At 43.4% G+C, this 15,250-nt stretch overlaps 1 protein-coding gene and 1 long non-coding RNA gene across 2 annotated transcripts; one reads left to right on the top strand and one right to left on the bottom strand.

The window, feature by feature from the left end:
• Nucleotides 1-1,430: 1,430 nt before the first annotated feature.
• On the bottom strand, nucleotides 1,431-15,169 carry TXN (thioredoxin). Its single transcript, XM_040481940.1, has 5 exons — nucleotides 15,017-15,169; nucleotides 10,530-10,634; nucleotides 10,020-10,079; nucleotides 2,121-2,186; nucleotides 1,431-1,647 (listed from the first exon to the last, which is right to left on the bottom strand). Exons 1-5 carry the CDS (start codon nucleotides 15,038-15,040, stop codon nucleotides 1,585-1,587), a joined length of 318 nt encoding a protein of 105 aa, XP_040337874.1. The 5' UTR covers nucleotides 15,041-15,169; the 3' UTR covers nucleotides 1,431-1,584.
• LOC121034822 (uncharacterized) lies at nucleotides 7,498-9,659 on the top strand. Its single transcript, XR_005792635.1, has 2 exons — nucleotides 7,498-7,669; nucleotides 9,035-9,659. It is a non-coding gene; the product is annotated as an uncharacterized LOC121034822 (long non-coding RNA).
• Nucleotides 15,170-15,250: the final 81 nt, after the last annotated feature.

Genomic DNA, 15,250 nt, shown 5'->3' on the forward strand with positions numbered 1-15,250 from the left:
GTTTTCCATGGTAGCTGCACCAATTTACATTCCCACCCACAGTGCACAGGGCCCCTTTTTCTCCACATCCTTGTCAACACGTGTTACTATCTTTTTGATTCTGGCCATTCTGATCCATGTGAAGTGATATCTCATTGTGGTTTTGATTTGCTTTTCCCTGATGAATGATGTTGAGCATCTTCTTGTGTGTCTGTGGGCCATCTGTACGCCTTCTTTGGAAAAGTGTCTCTTCAGATTCTCTGCCCATTTTTAAAATCAGATTATTACTTTGGTGTTGGGTTGTAGTTCTTTCTATCAACCCCCTATCGGGTAGGTCATTTGCAGTTATCTTCCCCCATTCAGGTTATTGCCTTTTGTTGATGGTTTCCTTTTCTGTGCAAAAGCTTTTTGGTTTGGGGTAGTCCCAAGTTCATTTTTGCTTTTCTTTTTCCTGCCTGAGGAGACGCATTAGAAAAATGTGGCTAGGGCTGATGTCAGAGTACTAGGGCATTTCATACTTTCGAGTTTCTCACAGTCAGACAGTCTTTAGTCCACTTAGGTTTGTGTATGGTGTAAGAAAGTGGTCCAGTTTCATCTCTGGCATGTAGCTGCCCAGTTTTCCCACTACCATCGGTCGGAGACCATCTTCTCTCCTTTGTATACTACTGTGTCTTTTGTCACAGGCTGACCACTAGGTTCTCTATTCTGTAGCACTCATCTATGAAACCCTTAATGTTCTTGCCTTTTATTAAAGACTAAGGACTTCAACACTCTTTACCACTTAGGTAAGTATGTCTATCAGGCCTATAAAACCAGTCTCTTAAGATACTTTGAGGGAATCAAAGTTCCCATGGAAATGTTTGCAGAACTCCCTTGTGAGGCAACCACGAAGTTCTGCTAACTGATAGAACATGACTCAGTTACCACTAGCAAAACAGCAGCTCACTGTAACTTTCGAGACAGGAATCTCAAAACCAGAGAAATTCCTTCCTGGATGGACCTCAATTTTGGTCACAAGGATCAGTCAGGGGATTTGCCTGCTAGAAAAGAGAATACGATTTTCTCTCTTCATAGGAGTCAAACAATTTTAACATAGTACTCTATTACCTGCATTGCCCCCAACAAGATTTTTAACCTTAATCAATAGCCTAGGGCATCTTGGGTGACTCAGTTAAGTGTGCAACTCTTGATTTTGGCTCAGGTCATGATCTCACAGTTCCCAGGTTTGAGCCCCATGTCGGGCTCTGTGCCGACAGTGAGGAGCCTGCTTAGGATTCTGTCTCCCTCTCTTTCTGCCCCTCGCCTGTGCTCACTTGCTCTCAAAATAAATAAACTTCAGGTGCCTCTTCTGCTGTTCCTTAAAAAACAAAATCAATGGCCACCAAGGTCACTAAGAAGTTATCACCTAATGGCCACATTTCACCTATTTGAAAGCTATTCAAAGACACTAGTTTTAAAAAGGGTAGAATTAATATTTTATTGTCACTTATAATCAGATGGCAGTTGGATATATAGTCTTCACACTTGATCTTTCCTTTTTTGTAAATAAAAAAAAATTACAAGTTTTCAAGAGCCAATGGCTGGTTATGTTTTCAGAAAACATAATTAGATTAATTCATTGATGGTAGCTTCAAGTTTTTCCTTATTAGCTCCAGAAAATTCACCCACCTGTTAAGAGAATATTGAATTGCAGTTAGATGTAGCACCGTAACCTTGTTTTGTGACTAAGCTATCACAGAATGGGGAAAGGAGAGGGAGAGCAGAGGGAGCGGGAGTATCATCTTACTTGAAAGACTGGTTGTTATCCAGAGATACATACATTTTAAGAAACAAACACAAACTAAGAGGGGGGAATAAAAGCCCTGAAGGCTGAGGTACAATTTCTTACCCAAATCTCTCTCAAAGATAAATGTACTTTATAAATATGAAGCACGAATCATGGTGGATCTTCAAACAAAGATCAATTTTCAATTAGATGTCCCAGTACGTACTGAAATCACTGAAGAATAACCTATTTAAATATTCTTAAAAGTAGACAATGGGGACAGGATTCCCAGTGTGAAGGAATAAGTCCCTTCAGCGTCTTAATTTACACCTTGTTTTTCTATTGTCCAGCTGGATTTAAGGTCTTATGTACCTACCTTCTGTCCCTTTTTAAAAAACTGGAAGGTTGGCATGCATTTGACTTCACACTCTGAAGCAACATCCTGTGTGGGGCAGGGGGAGGATGAAAACAAGGCTGAGTATTAAGCTCTGGCATAAGTAATCCCAGATGTTCCTCCCCTGCCCCCCCCCCCCCATACACCTCATTTAAGCATATGAAGAACGACAGAATGAATGTAATGGCAGCACAAAACCCAAACTGGTTATAGTCTCAATGAAAATTAACATGTACTCCCCTCTTTGAGGGCCACCAATAAGCAGAATGCTACTGGCCTCAGATATATACAGTGACCCAGGGAGCTGTTTAATCCAAATCTCGGCTAGTTCAAGTATAAAGAAGCAGTAACAAATTCTGCTGTACGTATGTATACTCAGGATTTTAATCTTAGCTATTCCTCAGAATTAGCACTTGTCTTCTTTGCTCCTAGTTTTCCGAATCTTTATTATGGGAATAGAGTCCATACATGAAGGTCATAAAGACTAAAACCCAGCGTTAGCAAGAGGAACAACAATTCACTTGCCCAAGAATTGTTCAAGAACAAAGTCCTATAACCCAAAGGCAAAGTTCCACACTGGTTTTTTTCTGCTTTTAATTAAACATTGACTTGTAGATTCTCAAACTTGGCTGCATATCAAGAAACAGAGGTCCCTGGAGTATCAAGCGTTCCTTAATTCTGTTACAGGAACACTAAATGAGAACCTCTAACACCCCCCTGCCCCCACCATACCTTTTTCACACAGGGTTTGGAGGGAAATGCCTCAGGAAATGGTTGGGTTTGGACAAGCGTTCAGGTGAAAAGATCCATTAGGGATTGAAAATATCAGCATGGTCCTCAAGAGGCTTGGGAAAGAAATGTAGAACCACACAGCAGCTAAGGAGCAAAAAGCAGTGAAGGACAGCAACCAAGGAGGCTGAACTCTGAGAACCAGATTTCAGAAACCAAACAGTTTACAGAGGAAAGAAAGGCAACATGGTGACCTCTAATATACAATTTGGGAGGGCACAGGACTAGAAAAATGGAGTGATCTCTCTGAGCCACTGGTAATGGCAGTATGCCAGCTTATTAATTTGACCTCTTCCTCTGAGACTGGAAAGAAAAGTGTGGTTTTACAGCTTTATAAATTTGCATTGTTGGTAGCCTGGGCAGGAAGGGTAGTGGATAATACTGTTGGGAGTTCCTTTTGGGTATCCTTGACTCTTCCTCTAAATGCTGGCTAACACAGAGGCACAAGGACAGTAATGACTGGAGTAAAAATGGCTAACAGGTTCTGAACGCCTAGGGAAACTACTAAGAGCATGCGATAAGACCACCACATAAAATTCCAATGATTCCCTTGTAGCAAGAGCATCCAAGATTGAAAACGTGGTGAAGAGTTGACAGGAAGACTGTGAACTGCCCATGTCAAGGTTCTGGAGGAGTACTCAGAAAATCAGAAGATGGTAAGTTAGGCTGGGGGGCTGAATTAGGTAAAAGACTGAAAACTGGTCATCTGAGGGGCTGAATCTGATCCAGATACACTGCTTGGCTCATGCAAGAGCTTAAGAACACATCTTTGCATTGGCTGCCCACTAGCAGATCCTTCCCACACTGGAGTATCTGGGAACACTGGGCTCATCCCTCACAGCACTGGGGAGAGCAGCTGTTTGGTACAGCCCCTTCCCTCTCTTACACACACGGAAGCCATCGGTTGGACACTACCTTTCATCCAGGCAGTTGGCAAAAGGCTCAAAGTAAAAGGGTGTTTGTGTTATATTCATGGTAGAAGGGCAGCAGCCTGGAAAGGATAAGCCACCCTCTTCCCCACTTATTTTTCCTTTCTTAATGTTTTGTTTACCTTTTGAGAGAGCACAAGTGGTACACAAGTGGAGGCAGAGACAGGGGGACCGAGGATCCAAAGCAGGCTCTTCACTGGTAACAGTGAGCCTGATGTGGGGCCCAAACTCAGGAACCACGAGATCATGGCCTGAGCCAGAGCTGGATGCTCAACTTGGACGCTCAACCTACTGAGCCATCCAGGTGCACTGCCCCCCCCCCCACCTTCTAATTAGAAACTCACCAGGGGAGTGAGCTGCATCACACACAAAGGCAGGTAAAACAGGGCTGGCCAGTCGTCATAACTTTCTGCTGAGAAAGCTTTATCAGCAGAAAATACAGGGTCTCGTCTCATTCAATGGATGTGACAGTCTAATCGATGCTCTCAGGATTCTGGATGTCTTCTGCCTCAACTAGCCAGAGACCAGCGTTCCTGCGTTGGTACAACTGCTGAATTTACAATAAAATAAATCCTGGGGCACCTGAGTGGCTCAGTAGGTCAAGCTTCCATTCTCGATTCTGGCTCAAGTCATGATCTCATGGTTGATGGGATCAAGCCCCAAGTTGGGCTCTGTGCTGACAGTGCAGAGCCTGCTTGGGACTCTCTCAATGAGAGACTTATTAAAGAAGGGACTTATAAAAAACTAAATCCCCAAACTGGAAAATAGACGAATCCTCAGAAGTGGTGCCAAGGCTCTGTGATAGCATTTAAAAAATCCTGGGGCATCTGCATGGCTCAGTCCATTAAATGTCTGATGCTTGATTTGGGCTCAGGTCACCATCTCATGGTTTATGAGCTCAAGCCTGCTTGGAATTCTCTTTCCTCTCAAAAGAAGATGAACAAGATGTATTTTTTAAATTTTAAAAATTGCACTCAAATCTTTAACTAAAACTTTACCACGTAAAGCATTTAGAATTTGCTTTCATTAGGTGTGAAGGTGGTTTTGTTTTGCTTTGTTTATGGTATGGAATCCTAGGTCGCCTTGATTCCCAAAAGTGAGGCTTTGTTATTTCCAATTTCTGCACATCCTTGTGAATAAATCCTCAGACACATCTTAGGGCAAAAACCTTAAAGTGAAACTGATGGGCCTAGGAAGATCATTTTCATTTTATAGAAGTATAACCTACACTCAAGGCAAAAAACTGGAAGAAGGAAACCAGTCCTAATCTGTACAAGCCACCATAAACATCTCACTAGTGTACCTAAATGCTTTTCTTTATAAAACCTATGCTGCGTGCACGGTAACACACCTGTATACTCAGTGTGGACTTTTCCCCGTGAAAAAGTACACAATCATTTTTTATGGCCTAATAGCAGTCGCTGTATGGAGGTATCATCACTGGAACTAGTCCACTGGTCAATAAGTAAAAGGCTTTGATTTTTGCTTAATGTAAACACTTGCATCTTCCTATGCAAATATCTACATCCTGGGTCAATCACCACCCCTGGAAGTAGAATTGCTAAGACAAAGAACATGCTTTTGAAGAGGCTTCATTCAAGCCCAGCGCAGAGCCAATGTGGGGCTTGGACTCATAACTCTGAGATCAAGACCTGAGCTGAGATTAAGAGGTGGACACTTAACCAACTGAGCCACCCAGGCACCCCAAACATGCGCCTTTTCAAAGCTCTAGACACACATTCATATTGGGAGGTACTTCAGTACATACCAATTTCAGTATTTATCATGATTTTTGCCACCTAGTCTGACTTCACTTGGTCAAATCCATCAGCTCTTCTCTACCCCATTCATTAAAAGTGCGAGCTTGAGCATTAAACAGACTTCAGGTCTGTGACTGAATTTTTCCAGGCCCATTTCCTCAGTGGCAAGAGTAAAAACAGTTCTGTTCTTGAGATTATGAAAACCAGGGCCATCAATGTGCTTAACAGCTCCATCATTTCTGGAAATATGTTCAGTATTTACTAGGATTTTTGTTTGAATGTCTTCTAGGTTAGGGGCGCCTGGGTGGCTCAGTCAGTTGAGCATCCGGCTTCAGCTCAGGTCATGATCTCACGGTTCATGGGTTCGACACCTGTGCCAAGAACTCAGAGCCCGGAACCTGCCTCGGATTCTGTGTCTCCTTCTCTCTCTGCCCCTCCCCCACTTGCACTCTCTCAAAAATAAACATGAGAAAACAAATTTTAATGGAGGTAGAAATGCAACATCTTAACTCCAAACTGTTAATGATTAATACATGTTTAAATAGACTTGATCCTATTTTTTTTTTTGAACTGTCTATTCTGTTCCATGCGTATACCTACCTACATTACAAGACTACATTGTTTTAATAAGGGCAGCTAATACACTGTATTTTTACGGGGCTTTTCCTTTCTCATTTTCCACAACTTCTCTCCCAATTAGTGTTTGTTTTTTAAAATACTTTCCTGACTGTATTTTTTCAGAATGGCACACTGAGATCTTATCAGACCAACTTGGGAGTACTCCATTTTAATAACACTGAGTCACTATCCAGGAACATAGTATGCCCATCTATTAATATCTTTTATGGACTTCAGTCAAGTTTTAGTTCATCACTAGCATTTGATCTCTACTCTCTAAAATTAGTATTTCTTTCTACTACTTGTTCTATGGACTAATTTGCCTATTCCTATAGTGACTTGAAAGGTATTCATACTTAAAAATTTAGTTACATTTGAAGCCTTAAACATTCTCGATCCTGTTTATCACGTTCCTCACTTAACTAGTCCACCCCCTAATGACACCCCCAACTCCTATTTTTTTGTAAACAATCTGGAATTTAAAAAAAATTACATAAAGCAAAATTCAGTTTTTACGGGGTGTTTAAGTTCTGGGAGTTCTGACAAATGCATAGTCAGGTAACATCAAAATCAAGATACAGACCGGTTCCCTTGCTCACCTACAATCTCCTCAGCAACTCCTTGATACTCAAGTCCTCCCCTACCCCAATCTGTTCTCCATCCCTCTGGTTTTGCACAATCTCAGATTTGTATACGTCTTTAGCAGTAAGTATAATATAATAAGACTACTTTTTCTCTTATTAAATTTAGTTTCATTGGTTTTCAGCTTAGAATTCCATACAGCCAAAGTATCTTCAAACCTGCTTTTGTCATTTCTACGAAGTCCTTCCTGGCTGTTCTAACCAAAACGGCAACATACGGCAGTTCTAAAAGGCTGCACAACCATAGGGTCTAAATTTGTTTCTTGTTTTAGTTCACAAAATAAGTATCCTACCCTGTACAGAGTTGGGAGTAGAGTCCAGCATTTTCAAAAGGGCTGGTACCCCTCAAAATGATTTTGAGGGCCAAATGGTGTGTCCACACCTCCTGATGGTCTGTTTGAATCTATTACACCTAAAAGCTAACTTCTTCCTGCCCAAGTGCTTACAGAGTCTTCTATCTATTAAAACTGTATGTTGCTTATGCCAAAGACAGTACAAAGTACCCTAAGTCTGAAATTCAGCAGGAATTATCTGCACAAAAATTTAAACTAGTTCAGTCATTAATAATTTCATCCATTAATGATAGACTCTAATATGGACAAATGTGACTGATGTACTTTTTATCCCTTGTCTCGATTTTACAATCCAAATGAGGGGATGCTTTTACCTAGAGCTGCAAAGCAACTGGAGGATCTACTCCTGTGACTTGGAAATTCCCCGAGGAAAAACTGGCTGATTGTTTAATGAACTGCTTTTTGACAGAACTGGCAAGGAGGGTAATTCAGAATGGCGAGGTGAGTAGGCGCTGACAGCAGTTATTATGTGTATGTGACCAACGGGTTCTTACTCCCTAACAGATCGAGAAGGCTATTTAGATGGTAACGGTAATAGTACCACAAAAGTAGTCAAAGAAAAATCCTGTACGGTGCTCAATCTTTAGAATATGGAGGCAAAGTGAAAAGTCCCCAACTTGTGAGAGGCTCACTCCAAGGTCTAGAAACGTTCAGGGTGTGTACTCTAACCAGACAGAAAGGAGGCGTTCTCTCACATAGAGTCCTTGACTGCTTTGCACATCTCCTTCCCCGAGGTTTTGGACTCAGGCAGTGAGAGCACCTGTCCTCGGTCCAGCAAGGTGCAAGAGTCCACCCTGGCAGGCTCTGCTTCAACTGACCTAGCCCTCCTCTTGTGCTGTAGCCCCATCACCTGCTCTATGCAGGCAACTGTCATCAGAGCTCTCATGAGGATTAAGTGACCTAACGCGGGCAGAGCACCTAGCAGGTTCTTCCTCTCACATAAAAACTTTGGAGAGTCGCTTGCTATCTGATAGGGCCATAGTACCAGTCAGAAATTTCTCTAGTCCCTTCCACGTGCCATTTTCACATGCCTACAGTGATCATATAAAAAAAATAAGTCTGTAAATTAGGTTTAGATCGGGAGCTAGAATTTTTTTCCCAAGCACATGCTATCTACTGTCATTTTCTTAAAACTCTGCGACACATCAGAACAGTAACGTCATCATTTAATAAATGCATTCTACACCCACTACGCTTTACCACAGCCAAGTAAATAAGACAGGGTCTCTCATCCCAAGAAACTTATAGGCACTAATGGTAAAGGACAGACAAAAGAATACACCACCAGCTAAGATTCACCGAACGTGTGCCAGGCACTGTTCTCGGCACCTTCTACGTATTATGTCATGGAATCCTGACAGCTACTACTTTATGATGTTGGATAAGCACTGCCATCTTACAGAGGCTCAAACAGGCACAGCTGATAAAGGATGGAGCTGGAAAATAAGGCAGGCCACCTAAATATGGGGTCCTCCCCAATCTACTACCATAAACGCAAGGGGAAAGGAGGGGCAGAGGACATCATGGAGACCCAGAGGAAAGGGAACTTAGTCCAGGTATAAAAGGGGGTAAGTGGAGAAAGGTTCCTGGAGAAGATGTGAAGCATATGACTAGGAGTTTGTTAGGTATGAAAGGGAAGGATGAGCCAGTTAGATAGAGAGGACCTCACCAGTAAAGGTATGAGTGTAGAATGAGAAAAGGTGCTTAGAAAAAGCGATTTGGTGTCGACAGGTGCTTACAGGTTTGGAAAGTACTGCCACATACTTGTTTTTATAAACCTTTCAGGACCTTTACTAAACATTCCAGGTTTGCTCAATGAAAAAGCCACACTTGGAGGTTGACGGGGCAGGTGTCAAGATCCGGGCACAGAGAAGAACCAGAGCTGAAGGGAGAAGAGAGGCTGGCCTAAAGGAGAAGTCCTGCAGCCAGGCCTGGAACCCGCGTGAGCACCCTTACTGCCGTATCATACCCTACACCCTCCTGCCCCACTGGGGCTAAGGGAAAAATGTGCATGTATCTGTAAAGAACTCCCAGGTGCTGTTCTTGAACACGAGCAGGCACACTCCGAGTTCAGTGGGCTGGTTACGAGGCAAGTCATGTGCCAGGAACTCGATCTGCACCCACCCTACACCAGAGCCTCCTCTACAGTACCGCATCTTAAATCCTGACTCTGCCACTAACTGTAACTCCATGGATCACTCCTCTGTGTTTATCCTCATCTGTAAAATGGGGATGGATAGCAGAAAGGCATCTGGAACAGACCTGGGCTGAACAAGTATTTGTAATGCTAATGTAACGCTAACACAGAATGCTAAACAAGTATTTGTAAAGTTAATTTCCCCTAAATTACACTTGGCTTTCTATCAAGCACCTTGGTGTCTGTTCTTTCAAACATTTGGGCTTTCTAATTGATTAAAATCAAGCAAGATGATTGTGACTACACTTTCTCATGTCACTAGTTCACAAAGAATCTTAAGAGCGGTCTCTCAATTTTCCAGTCTATGGATTTAGTTATAATCAAATTCAATTTCGATTTAATGAGCATCTCAACTTTTAGAACGGTGAGCGGTAAGGTAGAGCAGCCTCAACCATCTGTTTTTATGCTTATTTTATGATATGATGTACAAAGCTCCTGAGAGCTAGGATTAAGCTCATAATTGGCACGATGACTTTTTTTAGCGAGGGCTGTAGTCCCGGTATTATTTGACATGTATGAAAACAAGCCCTTCCAGTTCCAAGGAAAAGGCCAATGTGAAAAGCTCAGTAGTATTCCAAATTTCCAGTCACGTACCTGACAGTCATCCACGTCTACTTCAAGGAACACCACGTTGGAATACTTCTCAGAGAGGGACTGGAAAATTTAAAAAAATCCAGAAAGATTCAGAACTGGGTAATGGCAGTCACTATACTCAAGCTTCTTATACAGAAACCATGATAAAAGTAGAAACTACTAATTAAAGATCTAAAGATTCAGACTAGAGACCAGGTAAGCACCAAGGACATACAGTTTCTCTGAATCAGATTCCTCCTAGTATAAAAGAATTTGACACGTCAAGCTCTGAGGCCTGAATTTCAAACAGGGCCTGGGTTTCAACTCCAAGAAAAGCAAAAACCATTTAAGACAGTTCTGACAGTTGTCTTCACTGGGCTACACATGTGTCAAAAGCAATTACTGAAGTTGTTACACTATTGCTTCTACACCAAAGGTTCAACAACAACAACAAACACTGTCCTTTCCTGGCTTTGTGACCACCCACTCGAAACAGAATCTCTTATAAAACAGAACTGATTTCATACTCACATGAAAGAAGGGCTTGATCATTTTGCAAGGTCCACACCACGTGGCAGAGAAATCAACTACTACAAGTTTTTCCCCTGCACTGTTCAAGGCTTCCTGAAAAGCATACTAAGGAGAAAAAAAGAAACGCATAGGTTAAAAAGCTTCCTCTATTTCCCAAAGCCCTGATCAAACTTGATAGAATGTGATACAAAGAACAATTCAAAGGTACTGCTTTTTAAAAATCTAAGAAGCTAAAATGAACCAAACAAACTGAAAAAAATCCTACAGAGTTGATAAGACGAAACAAGTATGATGTATATAGTTTATCTATATTCAACTGAGCAAATTAAAATAAAGACATTTGTATTACATTTCCACATCAAATCTAGGTCAATGGCAAACATTCACTAAATGGGTATCAACTCATAGAGGGTCATTTCAATTGAATAAGTCACAAGGGCACAGAATTTTGCAACGTTAAAAGCTAATACTTTATGGGGGCCCCTGGGTGCTTCAGTCAGTTAAGTGTCTGACTTTTGATCTCAGCTCAGGTCATGATTTCACAGTTATTGGGCTCTGTGCTGACAGCACAGAGCCTGCTTGGGATTCTCTCTCACTCTCTTCCTGCCCTTTCCCCACTCGTGCTCTCTCAGATAAATCAACTTAAAAGCTATTACTTTATTAATTAAAATGGTCTATAGTGGAACATGTCAAAAGCTTTAAAAAAAAAAATCAAGGAAAAAAATCAAGGAAAATAAACCTCCTCCAAACGTTTACACTCAGGCAGTCACTGTTGACATTAGGCATATTTCCTTATACTCCCTTTAGTGGAGTTTCCAGAGATGAGATCATACTGCTTATGGCTGATGTCTGCCCTTTATCTCAAAACTCTGCTCTTACTGGTGACCAAATAATAGTTTTAGTTCTTCACGCAAAGAAGTTTCCTTAAATGTTTTTTTGCATTAGAAATGTCAAATAAAATTCCAGCAGTGAGACATGATCAAGAAATCCCTTACCACCCATCTCCCTGAGTCATTTACCAATGGTTTTGATATTGTAACCCTAGGAACCTAACCTTGGCGTTAACAAGGGGCTGCTTTTTAATCACAATTTAATCAGTGCTTACCGAAACTGGGGCAACAAAGAGAAACCAAAACATAAACATCTGTATCTGAAGTCTAGGTTTTCTTCAAGGGAAAAATGCTGGTCACATTGGTTTAATGAAAAACTAACGTTCCCTCCCCTCCCTTGAAAGCTAAGAATCATATCAGATCTGATCCACTAAAGGAAAGTAAATACCATTAAAAAAAAAAAATCTAAAGTGAATTCCTCTGCAGGACAGTTACTTTTCTATATTTCTAATTTCCAACTCCTGTTTTTTGGTGAAGCAATTCACAAGTGGCATTCCCATGTCATGACTTCTATAACCTTTTCATTTATTCAGGTACAAACTCTCACCCCACCTTCAGGGTGTGGGGAGATATTAGGTGTGTGTGAGGGAATGGGGAGAGAGAACAAGTTAGAATTATAGAAATCATTTTTCCAAACCATCACCATGTTTTCCGGATGAATTTAATGCAAAGCCTTCACTAACAGGATTTTTCAAAAGGTCAAACTAGCCATTCTACTGCCAGAACCAGGTTAGACGGGAAAAAAGTCAATGAATGATAACGTCCAATCAGATGAATGCACTGTTTTGTGAACATGGTTGGCTCCCAGTAAATACTTGAGATTACTTTCAACACAAAATATTATTCAAACACTCTCAAAGGTTCCCTCAAACCTTTTGATTTGCTGAATCAAATTCTAGCAAAACTACGTAAAATTCTGAAGAAAAAAAAAAAAAAGCCATGCAACAACTTTTGGCTTAACTGAAGAGTTACAGAGCCAGGTATGTGTAGAGGTCACAACAAATTCTCTTCTCCTGATACTTAAGTTGTTCTTAAAGAGACATCAATTGGAAAATGATTCAAGATTATCGCACGAGGTCTAACTCCCAGAAATTAACTATGAGGATAAATAAAGGTCCCCACCACAGATATAAATCCTCAGAAAACAAAACAATATATTTGGGGTAGATAAGAACAGATTCTAGGATTTCTTTTCCTAAACATACCCATTCTGAAGTTAATCAACAAGCATGAACGCTTATGTATAGAAGGTAGGGCGTTCAATAAATGGCCGATGCTATTCTTAAAAAACCACACACAACTGGGTTGATTTCTTTCTCATCACACATTTACAGTCCACTTATATCTAAAATAGATCCCAGTGACTCTAAACTATCACACTTCAGAAAGAGAGGTCTCGGATGGCCAATGGCACCAACTTTAGCCCATCAGGATGGAAATCTAAGGTGTGTTCAATATTTACTAGTAACATTCAAACATTCAACTAGTAATCATTTGATTAATTTTGATTAATTTTGATTAATGCCTCTGGGTCATAATTTTGAAGGTCAACTGATTATCAGGGTCTTTAGGCCCCAGGCTGTAGTCCTTTCTTGTGTAACCAATCTCCAGTCACCTTTGTACACATCTTCCATTAATGAGGGGAGGAGGGCGCCATAACTATGACAGCTAAAATGGGGAAAGACTGAAAGGTGTGTTCTAGGAATCAATCGATTTTGTTTGTAGTGTATGGGGATTCTGAGACAACTACTATAAGCCACTCAAAGTCCTACTCTTTTAATGGGTTCTCACCCCTTAGGTTATACTGATGACCTGGCCAGACCCTGGAGAACAACCCGTGAACTGATATTTGTCACTCAGTAGGTACTGAATAAAAATAGGAGGAACAAAACTCAATGACCTTTCCAACAAATGAGAGGGCTGCTAATTTTAATCTAAAAGTTCACACAATAATAATAAAAAGGATGCCATTAGGAAAAAAAAAATCAAGGACAAGCATATAATGAACTATAATCAATCAACATATATATAGGGAAAAGTTCAGCATCACTAAAATAAGATACAAGACCATTTTTCTTATTAATGATTTGGTCAAAGTTAGGGGGGAAATGTCACTGTTGATGGGGGTGGAGTAAAAGCACTGTCCTATGTGGTTTGGGCATTTACAAACCTGAAATAAAAGGTTCATGTCCCTTGACCCAATCGCTGCACTGGAGACCCTAAAAACTGCCTGAATGTCCAGCAATGTGTTCAGATACTCAAATGATTACAAAAGCTTCTAACTACCTGAAAAGGGCTCAGGCTAAACTTGGGGGGCGGGGTGGGGGACGGGTAGGGAGAGGCTCAGAAAACAGGATACATAAAATAATTTCAACTACTTTGCAGGTGTTTCTAGGAAACAGGAGATCTGTCTCTCGCAAAATTTCTACCAGGACCATATACGTTTCCTGATTATAAAAGTAACAAAAAGGGACCATTACAGAGAAACTTCCATTTTCAAAGCCACCCCAGCACCTCTGAGGTCCAGACATTCAAGGCGGGGGAGGGCTTGGGATGGGAGGTACCGCAGGGTAAACGCTTTGGAGAGGTTTTCCACTGTTCGAGCAACATCAATGTTCTCCCACTCACTTTTTTGACTGCATTTAACAAACACTTCTTGAGTGGCTACGGCATACCAACCAGACGCTATGTCAGGCTCAGTTTCCTGAGCACCAGGGCATTAGGCTCGCAATAACTCTCGATGATGGAACGCTATCCTGGACATTCCTAATAGGGCAGAACCACCACCTGGCGCGCCCGCCTCGGGGGCACTCCTGGCTGCAGCGAAAACCCCCGACCGTGGGTGAATCACGGATGGGCAGGGCAGAGGAGGCCCCTGGGCCCAGTCTTGGGGACTGAGTCATTCCAAAGCCAAGGCTGCCGGAAACACGCCCAGCGCCGCAAGAGGAGGAGTCCCGAGGGCGCGGCCCCGGCCTCACTTCCTTGCGGCCACCTGGGCCCCTCGGGCCTACAGGCCGGACTCGTACTTGCGAGGGGGGCTCCAGACCAGAGCCGCCCCCTGGCGTGGAGACAGCACTCGCCAAATCTGGCGCCGGGCAGCGAAGGAGGCGCCCGGGGTCTTCGGCCCGGATACGCTCCCAGGGGAGCTCACGCTACCCGCCCAACGTGGGTGATCACGCCGCCCACCGGGGAGCGGCCCGCAACCCCGCGCCTCCTTCAAGGGGCCCTCCATCTCTTTGCCCGGCCCGTATCCAGAGACGGACCGGGGCCAAGGGCAGACTTCATCCCCTCAACAGGGGCTTTCCAACCACGGGGGTGCAGGAGGCGCCGTGGGGGGACGCCTGGCGCACCGGACACAGGCAGCGGGGGGCACCCGGAGCACGCCATCCAGAGAGCCCTCGCCCCTCTCCTCCCTTCCTCCGGGGCGTGCTCGGCCGCCTCGGGCGCGCCCAGGCCCGGGCTTCCCGCAGTCTCAGGCCGGACCGTCGCGTCCCCTTCCCCCAGGCTGCGGAGGGGCGCCTGCCCACCTCCGGCCCTCGCCCTCCCTGGCTACGGAGGCTGCGCGTCGCGTCCTGGCCTTCCCCGGGAGGCGCGTACCTTGCTCTCGATCTGCTTCACCATCTTGGCGGCTGGGGTCTGACAAGCGACTGTACAGACCGATGAAGGCGGATCGTAAACGCCGGACAGAGCTCGCAGAGGGCTCAGCCCGCCTTCCCTTTATAGCAACTGGGGCGGGGCGGTCGGGCGCGCGCGGCGTGCGTGTTGCGGGGGCGCGCCCGCTCGGGCTGCCCGCGCCCGCCTAGGCGCCCAAGCCAGGCCCCGCCTCCCGGA

Source organism: Herpailurus yagouaroundi, unplaced genomic scaffold, assembly GCF_014898765.1.
Source record: "Herpailurus yagouaroundi ecotype Mexico unplaced genomic scaffold, PumYag 160, whole genome shotgun sequence".
NCBI classification, from domain to species: Eukaryota; Metazoa; Chordata; class Mammalia; order Carnivora; family Felidae; genus Herpailurus; species Herpailurus yagouaroundi.